Source organism: Balaenoptera musculus, chromosome 2 (genome assembly GCF_009873245.2).
Source record: "Balaenoptera musculus isolate JJ_BM4_2016_0621 chromosome 2, mBalMus1.pri.v3, whole genome shotgun sequence".
Lineage (NCBI taxonomy): Eukaryota > Metazoa > Chordata > Mammalia > Artiodactyla > Balaenopteridae > Balaenoptera > Balaenoptera musculus.
In genome coordinates this window covers 20,121,358-20,148,685 of record NC_045786.1, presented here as the reverse complement: position 1 = coordinate 20,148,685, position 27,328 = coordinate 20,121,358, and the positions used below count along the sequence as shown (strand labels likewise).

The window sequence follows — 27,328 nt, the reverse complement described above, 5'->3', positions numbered from 1 at the left end:
ATGGCAGCGGTTTCACTAGTTAAAATTTGACCTGTGATGAGTGTCCTTTGTAGCTGGCTATTAGTAAAACAGCTTGTACTTTAACCTCTGTATACCTCAACTTCCAAGTAAACTTGAATTTATTTATCAACAATCCTAATTTAAAATGGAGGTGGGTTTCCATATACATTGTAGAATTATTTGTTCTAGTTCTGTGAAAAAAGCCATTGGTATTTTGGTAGGAATTGCACTGAATCTGTAGATTGTCTTGGGAAGTATGGTCATTTTAACAATATTAATTCTTCCAGTCCAAGGCCATGGTATATCTTTCCATCTGTTTGTGTCATCTTCCATTTCTCTCATCAGTGTCTTATACTTTTCCGAGTATATGTTTTTTACCTCCTTAGGTAGATTTATTCCTAGGTATTTTATTCTTTTTGGTATGACACTAAATGGGGTTGTTTCCTTAATTGCTCTTTCTGATAGTTCGTTGTTATTATATAGAAATGCAACAGCTTAGGACCAGTGATTCATAGGCATAAATTTCATTATGAAGGATTTGGGTTATTAAAAAATGGCAGAATTTAGAGACCATTAGGAGATGGGAGCTGTAAGATTCCAAACAGTGTTTAGTGGTTACTGATCTTGGCGATCAGCTTTAGTAGTTGAAGTGAGGTTGCAGGTATGTTGCATATTAGAAATAATAGGAGCCTTGGGAATTCCCTGGCAGTCCAGTTGTTAGGACTCGGCACTTTCACTGCTGGGGCCTGGGTTCGGTCCCGGGTCCGGGAACTAAGATCTCACAAGCAGCGTGGTGCGGCCAAAAAAAAGAAGAAGAGACAAGAAATAATAGGAGCCTTTACTGGAGGTATAGGAAAAACAGTTGGGGAAAATCTTATTGCATTAGAGATTTTCAAAAAAATTTAGATGAGTTTTTAAATGTTTCAATGACTTCTAGTTATCTCATCCTGTTTGCTGTAGGCCCTGGACTTTCCTTTTCAATTTTTGTTATGGTATAGTGGGTAAAACACTGGATTAAAATCAAGCACACTTGAGTACAAATAGTTCCAATTCCAGCTTCTTCATTACCAGTGTCACCTTCTGCAAGTCACTTAACGTGTTTGGGCCTCAGTTAACTCTTCTGCAGATAAGGGCACCTATTTCAGAGCTGTTACAAGGATTAGATAAGATGACGTATGTGAAAAATCCAACACAATGTGTAGCACAAGTTAGTACTCAATAAATGGTCACTATCATTTATTATCAATCTGTGACCGTTGCTTACCTATCTCGGCAATGATTTAAGAAAGGAATCTCAGAGAAAAAGGAAAGGACCAGAATAAGGTTTCTATTTAAAGTTTGGTTTTTTGCAAGAAAGAACTATCTGGCAAAATAAATTTAGCTTATAAAGATATCATGTTTGAGATGGGAAGAGGAGATAGGATGTAAAATGAACTCAGCTGCATGGCCTAGGTATGAGTTTGTTGTACAGAATTCATAATAATAGTATTCTGGTACCAAGTCTTGCCTTTTGATATGGTTATCTATGAAGTTCCTAAGTTGAAGCCGGTGGCAGCTCTCTCATTTTTTTTTTCTATAAATTTCTGTTGTTTATTTATTTATTTATGTATTTGGCTGCGTTGGGTCTTCGTTGCTGTGCGCGGGCTTTCTCTAGTTGCAGCGTGCGGGCTTCTCATTGCAGTGGTTTCTCTTGTTGCGGAGCACGAGCTCTAGGGCGCGCGGGCTTCAGTAGCTGTGGTGTGCAGGCTCAGTAGTTGTGGCTCACGGGCTCTAGAGCGCAGGCTCAGTAATTGGGGAGCACGGGCTTAGTTGTTCCTCGGCATGTGGGATCTTCCAGGACCATGGATCAAACCTGTGTCCCCTGCATTGGCAGTTGGATTCTTAACCACTGTGCCACCAGGGAAGTCCCCGTCTCATTTTAATAGGGCTTAAGAGGGGACTTCCCTGGCGGTCCAGTGGTTAAGACTCCACGCTTCCATTGCAAGGGACATGGTTTCGATCCCTGGTCAGGGAACTAAGATCCCACATGCCGCACGGCGCGGCCAAAAAAAAAAAAAAAATAGGGCTTATGGGACTCCAATTATGGAGTTCTCTTTCTTGGAGTCTTCAGTGTTTTTATAGATAGCCAATGTTCCCACTTGCTCTAAGCATATGCTGACTTGAATGCAAAGAGACTGTGGATTGGATCTAGATATTTTCGGGGGAGGCTGTTTATGACCAGATGATGAAAGAGAACTGTATTGACTTCCAGTTGAAGTACTAAGTTTAGTTTAGGTTATCTGTCAGTGTACTTTATGCTGGTTAATATGAACACATTTCTTTCTGAAAATAAAATACTATTCAACACTATCCAGTGCCCCCACCGTGTTTGCTTACAGCAGAGAATAAAGTGATGTAGATATCCCTATCAAAATGTTTTTTATTTGTTTGTTTTGGCTGCATGGCACGTGGGATCTTAGTTCCCTGACCAGGGATTGAACCCACACCCCCTGCATTGTAAGCACAGAGTCTTAACCACTGGACCGCCAGGGAAGTCCCTCATAATGTTTTTTTACTCTTGTTTTAGCTAAGGTTCTTTTGGTCACAGGCAGCAGAAACCAACTCTGGCTATCTTAAGCAAAGAGGGGACTTTATTTGAAGGGTACAGGGGTATCTTCTAGAGCTGAAAAATGTTTCAAGTAATCAAGAAGGGAGTGAACCAAAGCTAACTCTGGGAATATTGGCAGAGGCTGTGTGAGGCCCCATAAGGAACAGCTGTTAAGGTACTTAGCTCCTGTGTCACACATAATGTGTGTTGGGGGTTCTCAAGACCACCCCACATTTAGAGATTCTCCAGAAGGGACTCATGGCACTCAGTCTATAGTTGTACTCATGGCTAAGGTTTATTGCAGTGATGTGGTAAGGACGCACAGCTGGACCATAATGGAAAAGGCACAGGAAGAGTCTGGAGGGCCCTTTGTGCAGGCTTCCTTCTGCTTTCTCCCATGAGGGGTCACACGGAATGCACTCCTCTTCAAGAAACACAGTAACATATGTGCAATGTTCCTGCGCAGGGAATCCTATTAGAGACTCGGCACCCAGGGTTTTTATTGGGAGAGGTTCATGTAAGCACCCTCTGCATGTGCCAAAATCCCAGACTCCCAGAAGGGAAACAGGTGTTCAGCCTAAACTACCTTGTTCTCCCAAACAGTCGGGGCACAGTGGATCACCCTTATCAGTTAGGGACAGGTGAGGCCATTCCTGAAATGCAAGTTCCCAGGCAGCAACCAAGATCATAAACCTTGCAAGCAGGCTTTTCTAAGGATAGCAGTCTCACGCTCACTCTTCTCATATCTCTTAATTTCAAGCCTCAAATTCTGGGAAGATTGAATCTGACCCACCTTGACTCAGGTGTCTTTGGAATCCATTGACTCTTTGGCAGGCAAAGTAGAGCAATAGAGACATGGCCCTGGAACCCACCCTCTGGGATGGGAGGGTGCAGTTCTCAGAAGAGAAGGACCCAAAGTGATCAGGAGGGATCCACTGCAGCCCTCGTATGGCATGTTTGAGGGCTCTGGAAACCTTTGATCGGGAGGGTTCTGTGATGCCATTACAATACAGTGAATATCAGGACTTCATTCATTCAAGTAATAACAAATATCTCTTGAGCATCTACTATGTGCCATTCTCCTGAGCCAGAAGCACGCCTCCAGTATTTTCCATTTTATTTGGAAGAAGAGCGTATATATCTGCTACTGTCGTTTGCCCTATTCTCTCTGGCTTCTTAGGAATTTAAACATCCAATTAAATTCCTCTGAACTTTCATAGATATCGTGAGCACTGAGTCATTTGGTCAGTATTATGCCTCAGGTGAAGGGATTCATTTTTCTCTTACAGTAATCCTTTGATTTATACAATAACAGGGAGTTTTTTGTGAAGAAGATATGTATTCTATTGCTGTGATCGCATCCATTTAAATCTTTTAATTTCATTATTTGCTACCAAAGTAATCCAGCTGAAGCAATTTTATTCAATGCATTTGACACTGAAACTTCGTCAGTTAATTTAACAAAAAGTCATTAAATCAAGGATTATCATAACGAAATGAGAGATGCTTTACGTATTTTAACTCAAGTATGTTTATTTTTGGTTTTGTATATGCAAATCTTTAAAGTGAAGAGCACTTATGAAAGCAATCTGAATGCAGAATCTCCTAGATTTTTATAATGTCTCCCCTAATGTTTACTTTTCCCCATAGCAACAGCCTTAGGAACAAATATAATTGACTCTTACAAGCATATAGTCAACTGGTGAGGGCAGTGGAGAGAATCTGATCATCAGAAGCTTTCAGGGTGTATTTAAGTCAGTTAAATGGATACAATTTAAAGAGCTCTGGGAATTTCCTGGAGGTCCAGAGATTAGGACTCGGTGCTTTCACTGCCTTGGGCCTGGGTTTGATTCCTGGTCGGGGAACTAAGATCCCATAAGCCTCATGGCGTGGCCAAAATAAATAAATAAATAAAGAGCTCTACTGGACATGTTCATTACAGAAAACTTAGAAACTATGGTAAGCAAGAAAAAAATTGGGAATTTTTTTTTTTTTTGTCTGCATTGGGTCTGCATTGCTGTGCGTGGGCTTTCTCTCTAGCTGCGGCGAGCCGGGGCTACTCTTTGTTGTGGGGCATAGGCTTCTCATTGCGGAGTATGAGAAACCCTAGAGTATGGGCTCTAGGCTCAAGGGCTTCAGTAGTTGTGGCTTGAGGGCGCTAGAGCACAGGCTCAGTAGTTGTGGCACACGGGCTTAGTTGCTCTGCGGCATGTGGGATCTTCCCGGACCAGGGCTCGAACCCGTGTCCCCGCCTGCATTGGCAGGCAGATTCTTAACCACTGTGCCACCAGGGAAGTCCCAAAATTAGGAATTTTGACATAGGATCATCACTAAGTTTTTGGTCTATTTCCTTTATATATGTGGAATATATACATGCAAATGCAGAGACATATATGAAGTATATAGATACTAATATGCTAGATATACTATATAATGAAATATATATTATACACACATTTTAACAAAAATCAGGCTTATGCTATATACAGTGTCTTTTAGTCTTTTTTCATCTAAACAAACTGACGCTTTTCCAGTAAGCATTCTCCTGCAGCATTATCTTGTGATGACTTCTGGCCAGTGGGGATTAGTTATCAACACCGTGGCATGTCCCTCAGAGGACTGGGGGTTTGTAGAGAGTTAGAGGACTAGCTACAGGAAACGTCAGTGAGGAATGAGGAGGCATTGACTCCACCTTCAGTACCGGAGGGATGTGTGTGTGGGTGATGAGTAACTTCACCTTCCACTGGTGTCCTCAGGGGAAAGCAGATTCCCGTGCCGACAGGAGTATAAGCAATGTTTAGGGAAGAGGTGAAGAAGGTAGGGAGATCTGTTAAGCATGGAACAGAATTCCAGAGGTCATAATGGAAGGATCTGGGAGACAGAGAGGGAAGAGATATGGGACTGGGTCTGGTAGAAGAAACCAGAGCAGTGAAATGAGGGTCTGGGAGAAAACAGATGGTCAGGATGGATGGAGGATGTGCCCCAAGGTGGGAGGGGAATAGTCCTCTCGCTCTGGCTCTTCCAGAATAGTAGGTGCCACATGTTCTATGGGGTGAGCAGCATCCTTTTGTGCCAACTCCCCCGTCAGTGTTCTAGAGTATCATTAAAAACTTGGCTTTTCAGTTAGAAGTTGAAGCAGTGATCCCTGAGCTGATGTGGTTCACTAAAGAGAATGTTTTCAAAAGAGGGCTAGTAGAGGACTTCCCTGGTGGTCCAGTGGTTAAGACTCTGTGCTTCCTGCGATGAAGAGTGGCCCCCACTTGCCGCAACTGGAGAAAGCCCTCGCACAGAGACGGAGACCCAACACAGCCATAAATAAAAAATAAATAAATAAATAAATAATCCTGGTCAAAAAAAGGTGATGATTTACTTAAAAAAAAAAAAAAAGATTCTAGGGTCCACAGCTGGGTTGATTCTTTTAAAAAAAAAAATTAAAAAAAAGACTCTGTGCTTCTAATGCAGGGGGCATAGGTTCAATCCCCGGTCAGGGAACTAAGATCCCACGTGCTGCGTGGCATGGCCAAAACTTAAAAAAAATAAAGATAAAGCAGTAAAAAAAAGAGGGCTAGTAGATTGTGGTGAGAATGGTGATGATAACCCTATATATTTACCATTGGACTTACCCCACTAAGGATGTAGTTTTGCAGATGATATTGGGAGTCGTGGATGAGATCACCTAGAGAGAAAGTAGATTGAGAAGAAGACCCTGCGCAGACCTGGGGAGAACCAATAGTTTAGAGGTGGACAAAGAGGAGGATCCCCTAACCCCCTTCTCGCCCAGGAAAAGTGGTGGAGGTTGAGTAGCCAGTGAGTTAGGAGGAAACCCAGGATCTTTTAATGCCAGAGAGCCCAGGGAAGCAACTGTTTTTAAAGAGGAGTGGCCAACAGGGACAATGCTTTAGACAGATATATCTGTCTGTATTTTAGCCAGAAATATGAAGGTGTCCTACTTCATAACCAGAATAGAGACTATAGCAAAATTATATATGACTCCTCCAGCTTGAAATCAGTTCATTTACTGGGATTGTTTGATGAGTTTATTAGACATAGTGTGGATCCTCTTAACTGCTGGATTTGTGCCAACACATCCTACATATTCGTGTGAATGTTGAATGCATGTTCAACACACCTCAGTTCTTTCCTCTAAGCCTGTGACAAGAGGTACACTGTGCAGTACCCTGAATACAAACCCCAGCACATAAACATGTAGCTCTGAAATCATTGTATGGCAACACATGTTCATAAAATGGTCATTAAGTATTTCAAAATATGCTAACAATTTTCTTTGGGTTCTGAAAATAAAAATGCAAATTTCTGTAATGTTCAGAAAATGTGTGCCCTTCATAGTGGATTTGCTCATCTTCAGAGATTTGTGCTTGATTTGTATAAGACCACCTTGATGAACTGAAGGTTAATCGATTGTGGGCTTGAAGGATTTTCTTCCAAATTTTAGAAGGGCTTTCATGTGGGAAAGGGAAGAAAAGCAGCTTCTGGCTCAATATAAAATCATTAAGATAGAATTGGATTCATTGAAAGATAATGATTCCCCCTTGAGTAGTGACTGGGGAATTACTCATTTAAGGCTGTACAAACGGGATTTAAAAAATTTTTTCATTATGTAAGTAACAAGATAATTTCTAAGGTCTTTTCCTAGCTTACAATTTCATGAGTGTATGTACCTGGGGTCTTTAAGAAATAAGGAAGGATGGGACTTCCCTGGTAGCGCAGTGGTTAAGAATCCGCCTGCCAATGTAGGGGACACGGGTTCCATCCCTGTTCCGGGAAGTTCCCACATGCCACAGAGCAACTAAGCCCGTGCGCCACAACTACTGAGCCTGTGCTTTAGAACCTGCCTAACACAACTACTGAGCCCGCCTAACACAACTACTGAAGCCCACACGCCTAGAGCCCGTGCTCCGCAACAAGAGAAGCCAACGCAATGAGAAGCCTGCGCACCGCAGCTAGAGAAAGCCCGTGTGCAGCAACAAAGACCCAACACAGCCAAAAATAAAATAAATAAATTTATTAAAAAAAGAAATAAAATAAGGAAGGAAATATAACATTGATTTTGTAGTTCAAATTGTATTTCTAATGTACGATATAAAAAATCTCAAATAATAATTAAGAGGACTATAATTATCCATGATCTCAGCATTTTAACAGTTATTTTCAATTTGGGGTGTTTCCTTTTAATATCTATCCTCATGCATAATTAGTTTCACAAATGTGCACTTATAGTTCTGTTTCCTTTCTGTATTTTTCAGTGACTTTCGCTCTCAGGAGATAAATTTAAGGAAATAAGTGTGTTTTCCTGGAGTCTGTTAGTCTTTAATCCTGAAAACCACTGGCAGCTGTGGTGGGTAGGAGCCATGTGTTGAAAACTGTCCAAGGCCACAGAGGCTTCTTTGAAAAACTGATTTTGCAGCCTGTGGGCATTTCCTAAACTATGTTGTTCTATTGTTTTTTCCCCCTGAATTAGTGGACCATGGCCTTGCCAGGTTGGTGACGGTGTATTGTGAGCATGGCCATAAAGCTGCCAAAATCAACCCCCTCTTCACTGGCCAAGCCCTGCAGGAGAACGTGCCTGAAATCCAAGCCCTCGTGCAGACCCTGCAGGGACCCTTTAATACCGCAGGTAAAGCCCATCAACAATGGACTATCCACGTGACAGTTAACTGCCAGTGAGGTGGGGCTCCTTTCTCTGTTCCTGAAGGACCCACATGCCCGCTGGAGCTGAGGCGTCCACAGGTGTGAGGAGACAGTGAGGGGCACATTCGAACACTGGGAGGAGCAGTGTTGGGGTTCTAGAATGGTCTTCTGATAGGGCCCATTTCCTCTGTATTCAAATCATATATACAACGGCCAAAGGGTACAGGAAAAGGTGCTCTGCATCACTAAGTATCAGGGAAATGCAAATCAAAACCACAATGAGCTATCACCTCACACCTGTTACAATGGCTATTGTCAAAAAAAACCCCAAAGATGGATAAACAACACGGTCCTACTGTCAAGCACAGGGAACTATATTCAGTATCCTGTGATAAACCATAATGGAAAAGAAAATGAAAAAGAATGTATATATATATGTATAACTGAATCACTTTGCTGTGCAGCAGAAATTAACACAACATTGTAAATCAACTATACTTCAACTAAAAAAAAAAACCCAAAGATACAAGTGTCGGTGAGGATGTAGAGAAAAGGGAACTCTTGTGCACTGTTGGTAGGAATGCAAGTTGGTGCAGCCACTATGGAAAATAGTATGGAGGATCCTCAAAAAATTAAAAATAGAACTACCATATGATCCAGCAATTCCATGTCTGGGTATAAATCTAAAGGAATTGAAATCATTATCTTAAAGAGATATCTGCACTCCCATGTTCATCACAGCATTGCTCAATCAATGTCAAAGATCTAACGTTTATTGTAAGAAACCATACACGATATAAAGAAAATGTTGGTTTGTTAAATTTATATTGTAGGCTTAGGCAAATGACTGATAATTGATTTGGTGCTGGGCCAATCACATACTACAAACCTTTCTTTTCTCTGGCTAAGATTCAGGGAGATTTCCTTTTACCTCAGAATGTTGCATTGCTATCAATATTAATTCACATTAAGACCAACTGTTCAATAATAGGCATTGCTTTATAGATATTAATAAGACTTGAACGTTTTGGTAGATATTTCAGATAAAGGTAGTACATGTGATTTGTAGCTATAAAGCAGATGAAAGGTAGGTTCACAATTTAGTTCGAAATGACTATAGAATCAAAATTTGGCATAATGCATCATGGTTCTGTTCGAGAGAAGAAAGATTTTTATTCCCTCTCCTTTTAGTACCTTATGGCCATTGATCATATTTTTAGTTTTGCCTTTAGAAAAATCTAGATAACCCAAGTTACTTGGAATGAAATGCTCTGAATTCAAATAAGGATCTTGGTATGTTCTATAATTAGTTACATGGTTGATTATTCTTTAAAACGATCCCTTTGATTCCATTTCATAGGATTACTGAACATGGGGAAGGAGGAGGCCTCTCTCGAGGAAGTCGTAGCCTATCTCAACCAGATCTACTGTGGGCAGATTTCTATTGAAACCTCCCAACTTCAGAGCCAGGAGGAGAAAGAATGGTTTGCCAAGCGGTTTGAGGAACTGAAAAAGGAGGCATTTACCACAGAAGAGCGAAAACATCTGTCAAAACTAATGCTAGAATCTCAGGTATAAAAGTAGCAGCTAATATCAAAGAAATAGGTTGACTCATTTTCTACAAAGACATATAAATATTGAAGAGAGGGAGTTAAGACATGAACTCTCTGAATGTAGCCCCATTTACCCCATGGCCTCAACACAAGGGGCAGTGTAACACATACCACTTTATTCTAAGTAGAAAAAAGTAGATCGCCAAACAACAGAACTATTGGTTCTTCTCAGAGTCAATATGTTTTATGTATTTATCTATTCCCTCTATAGAAGCCTGCAAAACCCTTAAGATCTTATTTCTCTTTTTATTACCTGAAGTGATAGAAAAAAAGGAACTGTATGTGGAAGAGGCTCTCAGTACAGATGAACGGGATTGACTGTCTGTCAGGGCTGTGATCAGGACTCGGGCATATCAAGATGACAAGAAACCTGTTCCCAATAATGTGGGTGGTTGGCTAGTTTGCAGCCCAGATGAAATGCTATTGTAGAGCCCTGTACTAAAACTCACGTCATGGGAAAGGCCCGGCATTCTGAGGGGATTCCCGTTGGGGTGAGTTCTTCTACCACTCAGGTTGTTTTCTCTGCGTCCCTACTGCTGTCTGGTGTCCTCGGCAGGGCTTTCCTGCCTGGGTCTGGGTGACTTCTGTGCATCTCTGCGGTCTGTAGTGAAGGAACCCTGTTGCAGCTGCTTGAAGTAGTGTGGGGTCTTCTTAAACGTGTTTGACTTTGACCCAGGTAGTTGGCTGTCCTGTAACTAATGCGTCTGACGTGGTGTTCCATAGGAGCTTGACCACTTTTTGGCCACCAAGTTTGCCACGGTGAAGCGATACGGAGGCGAAGGAGCTGAAAGCATGATGGGCTTTTTCTACGAGCTGCTGAAAATGGCGGCCTACAGCGGGGTAACGGATGTCATTATTGGGATGCCACATAGAGGGAGGCTGAACTTACTGACAGGCCTTCTGCAGTTCCCTCCAGAGGTAAAAGACTTTCTATGTTTTCCACTATTCATGTACAATTGACTGTAAAAGAATAAAACCAATGGTAATAACTGCTTTTAGAAAACCGACTAAGCATATGAGCCATTTGTCCAGGAGACAGCTTAGTTAATTTTTTTTTTGATTTGAATTTTATTTTATTTGTTTATTTTTATACAGCAGGTTCTTATCAGTTATCTATTTTATACATATTAGTGTATATATGTCAGTCCCAGTCTCTCAATTCATTCCCCCCCGCCCCCTGCCACTTTCCCCCCTTGGTGTCCATACGTTTGTTCTCTACATATGTGTCTCTATTTCTGCCTTGCAAACTGGTTCATCTGTACTGTTTCTCTAGATTCCACATATATGTGTTAATATACTATATTTGTTTATCTCTTTCTGACTTACTTCAGCTTAGTTAATTGATGAAACCTGTTGCTGTTGGATGGCCCTGTTCTTTTTCCTTTTGTTTGTTTATTCTTTTGGCCGTGCCACATGGAATGTGGGATCTTAGTTCCCCAACCGGGGATCAAACCCACGCCCCCTGCTGTGGAAGCACGGAGTCTCAACCACTGGACCACCAGTGAAGTCCCTGGACCTGGCATTTAGGTTGATTTTCTGTATCAACTTACAGAGGTTCTTCACTCAGGGAAGTTAAAAGTTAGTTTCCTATGGATGATGCAAACAGATAAATTCTGTTTTTCGAAGCATGCTTTCCCTATTTCATAAAAATCATTCAAACAAACACAAAGATCTGTGCAATTTGATACAATTTTACCTTACAAAAAGTTATTTTTACCTTCCACATATTTGCAGTTTATAGTTAATAGATTGTATGAAACTAATAACACATTGTTATCTCAAGAGACCCCTCTAAGTGAGTGGTTTTATAGGTTATTGGATCTTGGTGTTCCTGTTCTGTCCAACTCAGCTGCTCTGTAAGTCTCGAAAGACTTGAGGGTCAGGATGGAAGATTCGATGTCAGGGAGCATCAGAGAGACTCATGTCTGATAAGGTTGTAGCCATTACGCGTGCATAAACCTCATTACTATTCTTAGCCAGGAGATTAAAAATAATTATAAACATTAAAGGACCTTTCAAAGTTAGGTGGAGTTAACAGAGCCTATGGGAGGATGTGTTATCCTTGAGAATATTAGAAAAAACACATGGGGACCCTAGTACGCTGTTGGTGGGAATGTAAATTGGTGCAGCCACTGTGGAAAACAGTATGGAGGTTCCTCAAAAAACTAGAACTAGAACCACCATATAACCCAGAAATTCCATTCCTGGGTATATATCTGAAGAAAATGAAAACACTAATTTGAAAAGATATATGCACCCCAATGTTCATAGCAGTATTATTTACAATAGCCAAGATACAGAAGCAGCCTAAGTGTCCATCAGCAGATGAATGGATAAAGAAGATGTGGTACACACACACACACACACACACACACACACACACACAATGGAATACTACTCAGCCATAAAAAAGAATGAAAATTTGCCATTTGAAACAACATGGATGGACTTGCAGGGTATTGTGCTTAGTGAAATAAGCCACACAAAGATAAACACTGTATGTTGTCACTTATATGTGGAATCTAAAAAATAAAACAAACTAATGACTATAACAAAAAAGAAACAGACTCACTAAGAGAACAAACTAGTGGTTACCGTGGGGAGAGGGAAGGGGGGAAGGGCAGTATAGGGGTAGGGGATTGAGAGATACAAACTACTTTGTAAAAAATAAATAAGCTACATGGATATATTGTACAACACAGAGAATATAGCCAATATTTTATAATAACTATAAACAGAGTATAATCTCTAAAAATTTTGAATCACTACGTTGTACACCTGAAATTTATATAATATTGTAAATCAACTATACCTGAATTCTAAAAAAAATTTTTTAATGAAAAAAATATATGTGATATCATGTCTAGGGGCCAAGCTTTACCTTTATTATTCATACCTCAGTGTTTCTGATGCTAAGAGACTGATAACCAGCTTTGAAAAGACACCTTAGAAAAGGTAGAATACGACAGAATAAAGTAATGGACAGATGGAGACATGTGCTTAGATACCTGCAGAAATTCTCTCTCTTTTTTTTTTGGCCCGCTCCATGCAGCTTGCAGGATCTTAGTTCCCTGACCAGGGATGGAATCTGCGCCCTCGGCAGTGAAAGCGCAGAGTCCTAACCACTGGACCGCCAGGGAATTCCCCTGCAGAAGTTCTTAAACCAAAAAATTGCATTCCTAAAATATCCCAGACAAAACAATTACTGAAAGACACAGAAATGATTATCAATGATCATATCTGTGAGAAACACATCCATCCCTATACTGTGTGAGTTTGTATGCTCCTATTTGCAGATAGGGCAATAAGAAGCTTTTGTGAACTGGAGAAGCTTTGGGGTCATTCAAACCATTTGACCAGTAGAGAATAACATGCTGTTTTTGGTAAATACCTTGGTTTGAGACCCAGATTTGTAGCCGAGGACCTTTAAACCATCTAGTTAATTTCTCTTGCTCATTCATTTTTTTTTTTTTTTAAATCTCAAACTCCTAATTTATCCCTCCCCTTCCCCTTTGGTAACCATAAGATTGTTTTCTATGTCTGTGAGTCTGTTTCTGTTTTGTAAATAAGTTCATTTGTATCATTTTTTTTCCTTTTCTTTTTTTTTTTTTTGGCTGCGCTGCGTGGCTTGCAGGATCTTAGTTCACAGGGACTGAACCTGGGCCCTTGGCAGTGAAAGAGCAGAGTCCTAATGACTGGACTGCCAGGGAATTCCTGTATCATTTTTTTAGATTCCACACATAAGTGATATCATATGATATTTGTCTTTTTCTGTCTGACTTATTTCACTTAGTATGATAATCTCTAGGTCCATCCATGTTGCCGCAAATGGCATTATTTTGTTCTTTTTTATGGCTGAGTAATATTCCAGTGTGTGTGTGTGTGCACACACACCATATGTTCTTTATCCATTCATCTGTCAATGGACGTTTAGGTTGCTTCTGTATATTAGCTATTGTAAATAGGACTGCAATGAATGTTGGGGTGCGTGTACCTTTTCGAATTAGAGTTTTCTCTGGATATATGGATCATATGGCAACTCTAGCAACTCTGTTTTTAGTTTTTTAGCTTGTTCGTTTTTAAAATGGATAGTAACATCTATGTCATAGAAGACTGTGAAGATGAGGTGACAGAATGTATGCAGAGAAGTCCTTTGAGAATTGGACAATATAGTTTTTAAGATGCCACTTGCGCTAAGCAGTGTATGTCATCCCCTGACTAAATGGGATTAAATTCTTATTTTCTCTCTATCTTTAACAAGAATAATACAAATTCTTTTGGAAAATACATAGTAACAGGTGTATTTAAGAAAAAATATTTTGCTTATTGCAAGGCAGAGGTATCTTACCATCTGCATCAGGCTAGACTCTTCTGAAAGTGTTGGAACTTCATATGACTGAACATCTCCAGATAGTTCTGTGCATTCGAGCAGTTACAAGTGTGTGCTTATCTTTATTTATTTATTTATTTATTTAATTTTTGGCTGCGTTGGGTCTTCGTTGCTGCCTGTGGGCTTTCTCTAGTTGCTGCGATGGGGGGCTACTCTTCATTGCGGTGCGTGGGCTTCTCATTGCAGTGGCTTCTCTTGTTGCGGAGCATGGGCTTTAGGTGCATGGGCTTCAGTAGTTGTGGCACACGGGCTCAGTAATTGTGGCTCACGGGCTCTAGAGCGCAGGCTCAGTAGTTGTGACGCACAGGCTTAGTTGCTCTGCGGCATGTGGGATCTTCCCAGACCAGGGCTCGAACCCGTGTCCCCTGCATTGGCAGGAGGATTCTTAACCACTGTGCCACCAGGGAAGTCCCTATTGTGTGATTTTAAACGAACCACCTCTTCCCATTTTTTCTTGTACGTTTATTCGGCATAGCTGATGTTCCGTAAAATGCGAGGCTTAAGTGAATTTCCGGAAAATGTCTCAGCCGCTGGCGATGTCCTGTCTCACCTGACGTCCTCGGTTGACCTGGACTTCGGCGCGCACCATCCCCTCCACGTGACGATGCTGCCCAACCCCTCACACCTGGAAGCCGTTAACCCCGTGGCTGTTGGGAAGACTCGCGGGAGACAGCAGTCCAGGCGGGATGGGGACTACTCTCCAGACGGGTCGGCTCAGCCTGGGGACAAGGTCATTTGCTTGCAGGTACTGGTAGCCTCAGGAAGTGAGGCCTGAGGTTGGAAAGACCAGGAAGTAAGAATGTCCAGGTTGGTAGTTATGACAGGAGATGGCAGATGTTCCCGATGAAACTGAGATGAACTTTTGGGAAAAGAAGATTTTGGGGGTTCTTTAAAAAATTAATAGCAGATGTGAGGTGTAGTCTCAAGGCAACTGACTTTTAGTTTTGACTGATTTTTAAAAAAAGTTTTAATTAATTTTTTTATTGGAGTATAGTTGATTTACAGTGTTGTGTTAGTTTCAGGTGTACAGCAAAGTGAGTCAGTTATACATATACATATATTCACTCTTTTTAGATTCTATTCCCATATAGGTCATTACAATACAGTAGGTTCTTATTAGTTAACTATTTTATGTATAGTAGTGTGTATATGTCAATCCCAATCTCCCAATTTATCCCTTCCCCCTCAAGGCAACTGATGGAGGTCTTCACTGTGTTTTTCCTTTCTTGAGTTATGAATTAATTAAGGGGATATAGACCGGCATACCTGCTACTGTTAAGAAGACAGATGTCATTACTTCTCTGAAATTATAACCCTCTTGGAAACGACGTGGTATCCGTCTGTCTAACGAGGCTGCAAGAGTCTGGATTTATTTTATTTGCTTGCTTGTTTGTTTTCCAATGAAGGTCTTTGGCATTAAGGCAAACAATACAAATTATATAATGTATTGCTTCCTCTGCCCCCCACTTTTTGGTAGGCCTACAGGTATATTTTAGAGGTTTAGATTGTGGGTCACATTTTTCTTCTGCAAGTATTCATTTAAATATGAATGTTTAGGGACGTCCCTGGTGGTCCAGTGGTTAAGACTCTGTGCTTCCACTGCAGGCCGCGAGGGTTCGGTCCCTGGTTGGGGCACTAAGATCCCACATACCACGCCAAAAAAGTAAAAAAATAAATATGAACCTTTAACTACTGGATAACGACGAATTAATCCTGGATATCAGTAACTGAGTCTTCAAACCCAACGGAAATAAGTAAATCTACAAGGCAGTAGAATATTTGGCTACATATACAAATAACCACATTATCTTATTGTTAATTTTCCATGGGCCAGAAACTTGTAGTAAATAAATTGGGAGTAAGCAGAATTGGATTTGATTATGTTATAGTATTTCTAAATAGAAATCTTCAAATCATTAGCCAGACATTCTCTTCACCTTTCACTTGAATTCATGAGACTCTAAAATATTTCAGTCATTCACATTTTCCCAGTACATTAAGCTGATCTTAAGACTGATTTCTGAAGTAAGAGGTGAAAGTGGCATTTTCTTTAAAGTGATAAGAAACTGCCCTCTTTTCTCTACTTTGTGTTCCCAAAACATTTTGCCCTGCTGTGTCTGCCTGGGTCTTGCCTCACTCAAGTTCAAAATTCTAATTTATTGTGGGAACTTGAAATTTGGAGTCTATAAAATCATGGTGGTGAGATTCTGGATACTACTTCTGCTGTCTGTCTTCTGTTCATCTTGGTCCTGAATGTGGTGGAAATGGATTGTCATATGTGATCCTCTGTGTGTGTCCAAGCCCCCTGCTGTGTTTGGCTGAGCAGTTTCCACTGCCCCCAGCATTCCTTGGGGCTTATGGACCCGACTCCTGCAAAGCTTTATGGGCATCATGGAGTGTTTTCTCTTTTAAGACAGGAAATAAAATTAGCAGATGACACATGGCTTTAGTGCCAAGAACCCTAAGACTATGATAAAACGACGCAAGTTATGAACAGATGTTATGTTCTCAGCAATGCCTCTCCTGTAAACGCTTTTGTAAAGGAGTGGAAGAGACACCCAGCTCTCTTCCTTGCTTTACTGGTCTCCTTTTACACCATTACCCCACAAGAAGTCCCATCAGCAAGGAGGCCAAAGGGTGTGGAGTGTTCAGATGCTAGGAACCCCTTGACCCTGTGTGGACCACCGTGCGGCTGAGGGTTGGACTTGCCAGTGTAGCCTGGTGTAGAAAAGACAAGGATTCTGGAACCAAGAAGCACTGAGTTCAGATCCTGGCTTTGCTGCCTTCTAGCTTGGCGTGCTTGGTTCTGTTCCTCAGGTTCTCTGAATCTCAGAGGTCAATGGGAGTATGTTACATTCCTTATAGTGTTCTGAGGATGAAATGAGAACATAGTAAGTTCCTTAGCCCAGGCGAAGGGCTTGGAGGGGTGGGGAAATAAGTCAAAAAATGGAGGCATCAGGACTTTCCTGGCAGTCCAGTGGTTAAGACTCTGTGCTTCCAATGCAGGGGGCACGGGTTCCATCCCTGGTTTGGGAAGTAAGATCCCATGTGCCATGCAGTGTGGCCAAAAAAAAATGCAGGCATCACAGAAGGTCTAGTCCTAGGCACGTGAAATACGTACTCTTTCTGAACCTTGGTTTTCTCATCCGTGAAGAGAACAGTGGCGATTCCCTTACCTGGCCCCTACACCTGATTGTTGAATGGATCAATGGAGATAATGGACATAGCGTTGTGGAGGTGATGTAAGGGTATGTTATCACTACGTCTGGATACTCCAAAACGTCAGTCATCCCTGTAGGCCCTAGCAATGGGAAGGTGTGGGCTGGAGATTTTGCTAAGCAAAGCAGTGCTTCCTTTCTTAGCCAAAATGTTCTACCTATATACAAATTACTCTTTTAGGACATCTTCGCTGTTATTAAAAAAATCTGCTTCCAAGGATTCTTTCTTTTTATTTATTTATTTTATTTATTTATTTTTGGCTGTGTTGCGTCTTTGTAGCTGCGTGCGGGCTTTCTCTAGTTGCAGTGAGTGGGGGCTACTCTTCTTTGCGGTGCGCGGGCTTCTCATTGCGGTGGCTTCTCTTGTTGCAGAACACGGGCTCTAGGCGCATGGGCTTCAGTAGTTGTGGCTCGAGGACTCTAGAGCACAGGCTCAGTAGCTATGGCGCACGGGCTTAGTTGCTCCGCGGCATGTGGGATCTTCCCGGACCAGGGCTCGAACCCGTGTCCCCCCCTGCATTGGCAGGAGGATTCTTAACCACTGCGCCACCATGGAAGCCCAAGGAGTCTTTCTTCATTAGTATTTAGGTCTTTTATTTCTGCTATTATTAGAGCCACAATGGTTACCATATCAGGTCATTTAATTAAATTAATTAATTTATTTATTTATTTGGCCATGCTGTGCAGCTTTCAGGATCTTAGTTCCCCCATCAGGGATTGAACCCCGGGCCGTAACAGTGAAAGCGCCGAGTCCTAACCACTGGACCACCAGGGAATTCCCCATATCAGATAATTCTATTCTTTAGCTGAGCATTTTGGCTGTTTATGATAGTAGCCTTTTATTTAATAACTTTTTAATTAAAATACATTTGTCATATAACATCATGTAAATTTAAGGTGTACAACATATACCTTATCGATATAACAGCCTTTTATACAGCATGAAGTCAGTGGAGCTCATACTTTCTCCTAAGGTCTGCAATTCCCTCATTATTTGCTTTCAACTTTTCTAAAAAAAATTCACCCCCTTTTCTACCACCTTCCATTTACCAGTTTTTTTAAAATTAATTTATTTTTTATTGAAGTATAGTTGATTTACAGTGTTGTGTTAATTTCTGCTATAAGCAAAGTGATTCACTTATACACAGATGTATACATTCTTTTTAAAATTCTTTTCCATTATGGTTTATCACAGGATATTGAATATAGTTCCCTGTGCTTTATGGTAGGACCTTGTTTTCAGGTTTTGTGCTATTATGATCTAGCAGACTTCACAAGTTCTGGAAGAATAGCACATTTCAGAGATTCTCTTATAATAGTATTTTGCTCTTTCCCCAAAGCCTCCTTTCACTTGTGTATGATATACTTCCCCGCCCCCCACCCCATGCTCCTGTCTTTGCTGTCACATCATTCTCTTTTATGTTAGCCGCAGTGGTGGCTAATGCACCCAGTGGGAAGGAGGTGACGTGAGCTACACGCGGTCTCGTTTTTTGGGGAAAATGATTGGGGAAGAGTGAGGGTTCGAAGCTGTGCCTTGGTCTTAGTGTCTTGCAGGCTGTTTTCATGATTGCTTTACTAGAGTTGATATTCCTTCTACCCCTCCAATCGCCCTTCCTTCTGTGATGCTGCTGTGAACACTAGCGTGTTGATGGGGATGTGAGAAGTGATGGGTATAGGTGATGATGTGGGGCGGAAGGAATAGGTCAACTGGTGGTGGCTGCAGGAGGAAAAGGGCTGATTTAGCATCTTTGAAAGCTGCTTGAGATCAGCCTAACCATTCTAGGAAATCCTATAACCGGCAGATTTTTAGGAGGGCAGGGGAGCAGTGAGAGCATGGTTGTTTTTATTCCTGTTACTATTTGGAAACCTAAATTTCTCCATCGCTTACGTTCATTTTCTTTTTTTCTCCCCCGTGATCTAGGTTCACGGTGATGCTTCTTTCTGTGGTCAAGGGATTGTTCCTGAAACATTTACGCTCTCTAATATCCCGCATTTCAGAATTGGTGGGAGTGTCCATTTGATTGTCAATAACCAGCTGGGTTACACCACTCCTGCAGAAAGAGGAAGGTCTTCCTTATACTGTAGTGACATCGGTATGTAACACAGGGAGGAGTTGACGCTGTGGAGTCAGACAAGGAATTCCTGGAGAAACTTCTAGTTCACTCAGAACAGTGAGCCTCACTGCTGGTCCCATTTTAAATTTTGGATCAGATATGGTCAGTGGTCACCAGCAGTGTTGTTAATATTCCTTTAAGAGTCTGAGTGTGATCTTAAAATCCAAGGAAATAAAACAAGAGTAGAATTTAGAGGGTGCAATCTCAAAATGCTTAAGTATCTAGTTGAATGATCTGCTGGAATCCAGAGATAACACAATTAGTACAGCTAGGGCAATTGTCTTTAGGATATTCAGATTTGGAGTACCCAAGATCACAGTCAAAAAGGGTATGTTCAACCAGTAAACTTGGCCAAGTTGTCTGGTTGGAAATCAGATGTGAAGAAGCAAAGTCAGCTTGTTTTAACCTGTGGAAACTAGTAGTATTAAAAGAAACACAGGGCTTTTTATTATTCATTCCCTATTTCACAGAATTTCCAGAACTGTTAGATGGTAAGAACTGCTCTGTTTTTACATGCAGAGCCTGGCCTGGATGCCTTTTGGGGCTACCTATGTGAATTTTTTGTAATTAGTTAGGTAGAGATTTGAAAATTCATTCTCAATCTTCTCTTTGCAGAAAATCCATTTTTTTCTCGGATACATCCTTTAATGACCCTTTTATCTCAGGAAGAAAGATAATAATCATGATGATAATAACAAATAAGTATCAGTTATGATGTACCAGGCTCTGTTAAGCACTTTATATGCATTAACTCATTGCCTCCTTAGGACATCACTAAGAGGTAAGAGCTATTATCCCAATGTTACAGACAAGGAGACTGAGATTCATAACTTTACCAGGATCACAAAGAGCTGGGACTTGAACTCATGCTTGTCACCTTGCCTCTAAAGTGCAGGTTCTTTTTTTTTTTTTTTCATAAAGTGCGGGGTTTTTTTTTTTTGGCCACACCATGTGGCTTACAGGAACTCAGTTCCCCGGCCTGGGATTGAACCCAGGTCATGGAAGTGAAAGCCCAGAGTCCTAACCACTAGGCCACCAGGGAACTCCCAAAGTGCAGGTTCTTAACACCCAAGCCAAACTACCCCTAAGGACAAGGGCTGTCTCCCCATGCAGGCAACAGGACTTGGGGGTAGGTTCATGGGTTGACTAGCCGGCCTCATCTCCAGCTTCTCTGCCTCAGGGAAGCTTGTGGGCTGCGCCATCATCCACGTCAATGGAGACAGCCCAGAGGAAGTGGTCCGGGCCACGCGACTGGCATTTGAATACCAGCGCCAATTCCGGAAGGATGTGATTGTTGACTTGTTGTGCTACAGGCAGTGGGGCCACAACGAGCTGGACGAGCCCTTCTTCACCAACCCGGTCATGTACCAGATCATCAGGTACAAGGATGAACCGTCATGCGATGTGCCCCTTTCCCCACAGTGCTCACATTATTATTTGTGTTAGACACTCTCCGGTAGAGCAACCAGGTTTCCCAGTGTGCCTGGGACATGAAACTTTCAATGCTCAAACTGGGACAGACCTGGGCACACTGGGATGGTCATCCTTTGCGTCGCAGGAAAGCGCCCCATGTTCTTCCAACTCTACATATTTCCTCAATGAATAGACAAAGGGCGACTTCACCCCCTCACCTAGCAGAGGGAGGACTGAACAGAAGACGTAGGCAGAGCCTTGCCCGAAGCTGCTCAGTGCGACATTGACAGGAGCAGAAACAGAACCTCCATGATTCACTTCTGCAAACTATAGACGTGGACCTACTTCGTGCCTTGGCAAGAGGTTACATGATGGATTTTAACGAAGTTCAGAACTGCACTGTCCAGTGTGGAAGCCTCGAGCCATAAATGGCTGTTGGACACTTGAAATGTGCCAACTCCTGAAGGAGATGTGCTGGGAGTGTAACATATACACCAGATTTCAAAGACTTAGTGTGAAAAAAAGAGTGTAAATGATCTCGATAATAACTTTTATATTGATTAGGTATTGAAGGGACAATATTTTGGGTATATTGAGTTAAATCAATATATGATTAAAATTAATTCCACCTCTTGCACCTTTTCTAATGTGACCACAGGGAAATTTGAAATTACACATTGGCTTGCGTTATATTTCCGTGGGACAGTGCCAAGTCAGAAGGTTCACGTGATGGAGAGAAGTGTGTTACTTTGGGATTTCCTATTTATTTATGTATTTATTTATTTGGCTGCACCGGGTCTTGGTTGTGGCACGCAGGATCTAGTTCCCGGACCAGGGATCGAACCCGGGCCCCCTGCATTGGGAAGACAGAGTCTTAGCCACTGGACCACCAGGGAAGTCCCAGGATTTCCTTTTCAGATGCTAGAAAGTAAAGTAGATCCCTCTTTCCTGCTTTATTTCCTCATAGACATAAATTAAAACAGAGGAATAAACTTGGTGACATTTTATGGGCCTTTCTGGTCGTAGGTAGCAGACTGCCCTTGGAAGAACAAATCTGTTTTCTCCATTTAGCTTTGAACTTAGCACCTGAATGACTTGATGTGACTCAGGACCCTGCTTTTAAAAATATATCCTGTCTACCTCTCGCTTTTTTCAGGATTAAATATGATGATCAATGTGACCAGACTTGGAAGTTTAAAGTATTAAGCAAATGCAGAGTAGCATCATCGTTATTTCTATTGTTGTAAAACCCAGATGCTGAATAGTTACAGGCTTCTTCAAGCAACCTGAAACAGATGCCGGCAACTTTAGGTTCAATCCTTTTTGAAATAAAGGGGTGCAGAATAGGTAGACAATATAAGTCAGCCTTGTAAATAACTGTCCAGAATTAACAGTTTGTAAGAAAACTCTACTACTCATTACTTCTGCCTGACTGTAGACAAAAGCTTATAAAGATAAATTTGTGGGCTTCCCTGGTGGCGCAGTGGTTAAGAATCCACCTGCCAATGCAGGGGACATGGATTCGAGCCCTGGTCCAGGAAGATCCCACATGCAGTGGAGCAACTAAGCCCATGCACCACAACTACTGAGCCTGCGCTCTAGAGCCACAACTACTGAAGCCCATGTGCCACAACTACTCAAGCCCATGCTCTTAGAGCCCGTGCTCCGCAACAAGAGAAGCCACTGGGATGAGAAGCCCGTGCACCGCAACAAAGAGTAGCCCCCGCTCACTGCAACTAGAGAAAGCCCGCACACAGCAACGCAACCCAACGCAGCCAAAAACAAATAAATAAATAAATTTTAAAAAAGAAAAAAGGGGCTTCCCTGGTGGCGCAGTGGTTGAGAGTCTGCCTGCCAATGCTAGGGGACACGGGTTCGAGCCCTGGTCTGGGAAGATGCCACATGCCGCGGAGCAACTGGGCCCATGAGCCACAGTTGCTGAGCCTGCGCGTCTGGAGCCTGTGCTCCGCAACAAGAGAGGCTGCGATAGTGAGAGGCCCGCGCACCGCGATGAAGAGTGGCCCCCGCTTGCCACAACGAGAGAAAGTCCTCGCACAGAAACGAAGACCCAACACAGCCATAAATAAACAAAAATAAATAAATTTTAAAAAGAAAAAAAAAGATAAATTTCACTTGCTTGTTTTCACTTGCTTGCCTGGAAGAGGTGGTTACCACTGCCTTTAAAAAACAAATTTATTGGAGTGAAAGTCACATGACATAAAATGGACCTTTTATTTTTTGGCTACACCACGGGGTGTGTGAGATCTTAGCTCCCCGACCAGGGATCGAACCCGTGCCCCCTGCAGTGGAAGTGTGGAGTCTTAACCACTGGACTGCCAGGGAATTCCCTAAAATGGACCATTTTAAAATGAACGATTCAGTGTGAATTAGTGCATTCCCAGTGTTGTACAAGCACCCCCTCTATCTAGTCCCAAAACATTTCCCGTGTGCATTTTTATAGCGATGACACTCCAGAATACCTTTGACAATAACTGTTTCTGTCTCCTTTTTTTTTTTTGGCCGCATTGCATGGCTTGTGGGATCTTAATTCCCCGACCAGGGATCGAATCCGGGTCCACGGCAGTGAGAGCCCGAGTCTTAACCACTGGACCGCCAGGGAATTCCTGTATCTGTCTCTTTGATTTTTACAAATCATATTGATTTTTGTTTCCCTTTTCCTTGGATAGAGCCCGGAAGAGCATCCCCGACACGTATGCAGAGTACCTTATGGCCAATGGACTCATGACCCAGGAGGAGGTGTCGGAAATCAAAGCCTCCTACTACGCGAAGTTAAATGGCCATTTAACTAACATGGCGCACTACAGCCCCCCTGCCACGAACCTGCAGGCCCACTGGCAGGGCCTGGTTCAGCCAGAAGCTTGCATCACCACCTGGAACACAGGTGTGCCCCTTGACCTCCTGCGGTTTATTGGCAGGAAGTCTGTGGAGGTGCCGGAGGAGCTCCAAATGCACAGTCACCTTCTGAAGATGCACGTGCAGGTAGGGAGCCCGGGAATCTCTGGGTATTGTTTGTCCATCTCTCACAGCAAGGAATTGGTGTTGGTCTGGTCTTGTTGGTTGGCTAATGCACTTGGCAAATATTTATTGTGAACCAATCCTAGCAGTGTTTTGGTACTGATTGTCAATTAACTCAAATTTTGTCTACTTCTATTTTTCCTCCACTTATTCTTTCAGTCATTCATTAATACATTATATATACAGGTACTGCATGCACATTATTAAAAACACAGCCATACAGGAATGCCCTTTATGGTTTTTCTGAGCAGTGAGCAGACGACACTTTCATTTTGAGGAAGGTGGTCGGGGTTTGGCTTAAATAAAATAAATAAAAATCAGCACACATCCTCCCGAAAGGCAACCATTTACACCCTTAAGCATGTTGAGGTTTTACATGTTGTCTCATGTTAAGGATGGATTGACAAACTGTCATGGTTTGCCTGTGGTTTCCTGGAACGTGGGACTTTCAGCGCTAAAAGCAGGAGGAGAGCAAGGAGATATAGGTCTTCATGTTTCTTGAACTTGGATGAAGACACGATGAACTCTGGATTATTTTTAAAACACTAACTTTGTTTGTAAGTTTCTGTTATAGGTGTAGAGAGTATTAAAACAATCTGTGTACTCACCATCAGGCTGAAGACATAGAATATTACCAGTGCCGTTCCTCTCTCCCCCTCCCTGATGTCTCCTCCTCCCATCCATCTGCCGCGTTAACTACTCACCAGAGTGCCTGTTTGTTTTGCCTGCTTTCAAATGTCATGTACTTGCTGTCATACTCCGATGTTTCCTTCTGCAGTATCTGTTGTACTTAATGTTATGTTTTTGATTCTTAACCATTGTTGCCTTACATTTTTTGAACTCAGTGTGAAAAAGGATGGGAACTCTTAAAAGTTTCTTTTCCCCTCCCGTTCAATTTTACAGTCCAGAGTGGAGAAAGTGATGGATGGAACAAAGTTAGACTGGGCCACGGCAGAAGCTCTTGCCCTAGGCTCATTACTTGCTGAAGGTAAGACATTTCTGTGTAGCTGCACAACGGGTAGGGGGTGCTTTATATGACATTTCCTATATGTGACGCTTGCAGTTTTGAGTTACAACTACCTTGTATTGTTTTTATTGACTAGAGAGGTTCTCAAACGTGTTAACTTTTCTTACCTGAAAACATTATTTAATCTTGGTATAAGTCATGTTGACAATCTTCATCAGCGAACAGACTATGGAAACAAAGGACTCAGTGCTGGATGTATTGGAAAGATATTTTCCTTTAAAAATTGTAGGACAAATGATGACTCTTCATTCTTAATTAGACTATGGAGTTTTGAATATAGGACAGGTATATTTTAAGAAGGATAATCTATTGTCCTAAGGACAGTTCTCAGGATGAGCCGATGTATAAGAATTCAGGGTCACCAGGCCTTACAGGTCTTATTATTACTTAGGTTATTCATGGGAATCTGGTTTTTTTCTTTTCCTTCTTGCTTGCTTTAAGGTTTTAATGTCCGTCTGAGTGGCCAAGATGTTGGCCGTGGAACTTTTAGCCAGAGGCACGCAATGGTTGTTTGCCAGAAGACCGATGACACCTATATCCCCCTGAACCATATGGACCCTAATCAAAAGGGGTTTCTAGAGGTAGGCTGTTTTATTATCTAGTATAAACCTCAGGTGCTGGTGATTATAGCTACAGGCTTCTTAGACCAACTAGAAACAGATGTCGGAAACTTTGGGTTCAGTCCGTTTTGAAATAAAGGTATGCTGACTGGGTAGACAATGCCAGTCTATGCACTTGGAGTGGAAGTAACAGACTAGCGAGTAGACTAGAGCTGTTTTACTCTGGCTACTTATCTGTAATCATGTAAATGTCAAATGGGTGTTCATTTCATCAATCCAAAATTGATTATATAACCTGCTCGTTGCTGAATTCATTAAAGTGAGTCTAAGATGTGGATAATAAGCCAACATTTCTTGCCAACTTAAAAAAAAAACTCACTGACTTAAGGTTACTTTATTCCCTAGGGTTTAGCGGGCTTGATGAATGTATCCATTGCCATGTATTTCTCTGTGCCAGTTGCTGAGTTAGATTCATTAGAGTCAAGAGCAGAGCCTGGGTCTTTTCATTTTTGTTTCTCCAACAACTAGCATAGTGCCTGGCACATGGAGTTTATGAAATTATCCTTTAAGGTACAATTAGTGGTGTGTCATCTTTTTTCCTACTCTAGCCATTTGTTTGAGAGTGTTGGGTTCACTGATACTCTTTTTTTTTCTTCAATAAATGTATTTATTTTATTTATTTATTTTTGGCTGTGTTGGGTCTTTGTTGCTGCGTGCAGGCTTTCTCTAGTTGTGGCGAGCAGGGGCTACTCTTTGTTGTGGTACGCGGGCTTCTCATTGCGGTGGCTTCTCTTGTTGCGGAGCATGGGCTCTAGGCGTGCAGGCTTCAGTAGTTGTGGCACGTGGGCTCAGTAGTTGTGGCTCACGGGCTCTAGAGCGCAGGCTCAGTAGTTGTGGCCCACAGGCTTAGTTGCTCCGCTGCATGTGGGACCTTCCTGGACCAGGGCTCGAACCCATGTCCCCTGCATTGGCAGGCAGATTCTTAACTGCTGTTCCACCAGGGAAGCCCAATACTCAATATTTTTTTAAAAAATTCACTTTGTCAAAAGCAAGCTTCCAGGATAATTACTTAAAGGACATGCAGCTCATCTTTTCTTTAAGTTAGTCTAAAATCCCCTCCTTGATCAGTATCTAGACTGGTGACCTAGATACTGAAACATTTCGTATTTTCCCCACCCAATGTCTTTTATTGATTTGTGATTTGATATATAGTATCAATTAATTTTGAATATTTCTATTTAGAAAGCCCCAAGTAAACGTCTCACATCTGTTATGGGGATGCTGTCAAAGATTTCATTTATTGTCTAACACCTTGTCCTTTATATGAAGACCCTGGGGGGGACTCCTGCTTGATCTTGGTATTGAGAATAGTCGTAGTTCCCTGAGCAGTGGCTCGTCTTTATTGTGTGTACGTCGAAAATTCTGCAACCGATCAACCTTCCCTTATCAATAATGGCTTCTGGGAAAGGGTAGAGGCCATGGCAGCCTCAAGAAAGCAGGTTACCAGGTTGTATGTTTTCCCCAACCCTGTTGGGTGTGTCAATCTATTTATTTTCTTTCTGTCCACCTACTTTTTTTTTTGGCTGCACAGCGCGGCATGTGGGATCTTAGTTCCCCGACCAGGGATTGAAGCCATGCCCCCTGCAAAAGAAGCATGGTGTCCTAACCACAGGACCACCAGGGACTTCCCTGTCCACTTACATTTAAACTATCATTTTGTG

At 42.0% G+C, this 27,328-nt stretch overlaps 1 protein-coding gene across 2 annotated transcripts in view; it reads left to right on the top strand.

The window, feature by feature from the left end:
• The window catches only part of DHTKD1 (dehydrogenase E1 and transketolase domain containing 1), a 51,740-nt gene that overhangs the window by 6,565 nt on the left and 17,847 nt on the right, over window positions 1-27,328 (top strand). The window contains exons 2-10 of one of the 2 annotated variants that reach the window (XM_036843635.1): window positions 8,067-8,222; window positions 9,597-9,808; window positions 10,573-10,767; window positions 14,715-14,984; window positions 19,379-19,550; window positions 20,752-20,950; window positions 23,672-23,984; window positions 24,924-25,008; window positions 25,489-25,628. In XM_036843635.1, the coding sequence (XP_036699530.1) occupies window positions 8,067-8,222; window positions 9,597-9,808; window positions 10,573-10,767; window positions 14,715-14,984; window positions 19,379-19,550; window positions 20,752-20,950; window positions 23,672-23,984; window positions 24,924-25,008; window positions 25,489-25,628 (1,742 nt within the window). The remainder of the gene's footprint in view (window positions 1-8,066; window positions 8,223-9,596; window positions 9,809-10,572; window positions 10,768-14,714; window positions 14,985-19,378; window positions 19,551-20,751; window positions 20,951-23,671; window positions 23,985-24,923; window positions 25,009-25,488; window positions 25,629-27,328) is intronic. The other variant, XM_036843636.1, reaches the window with a different exon arrangement.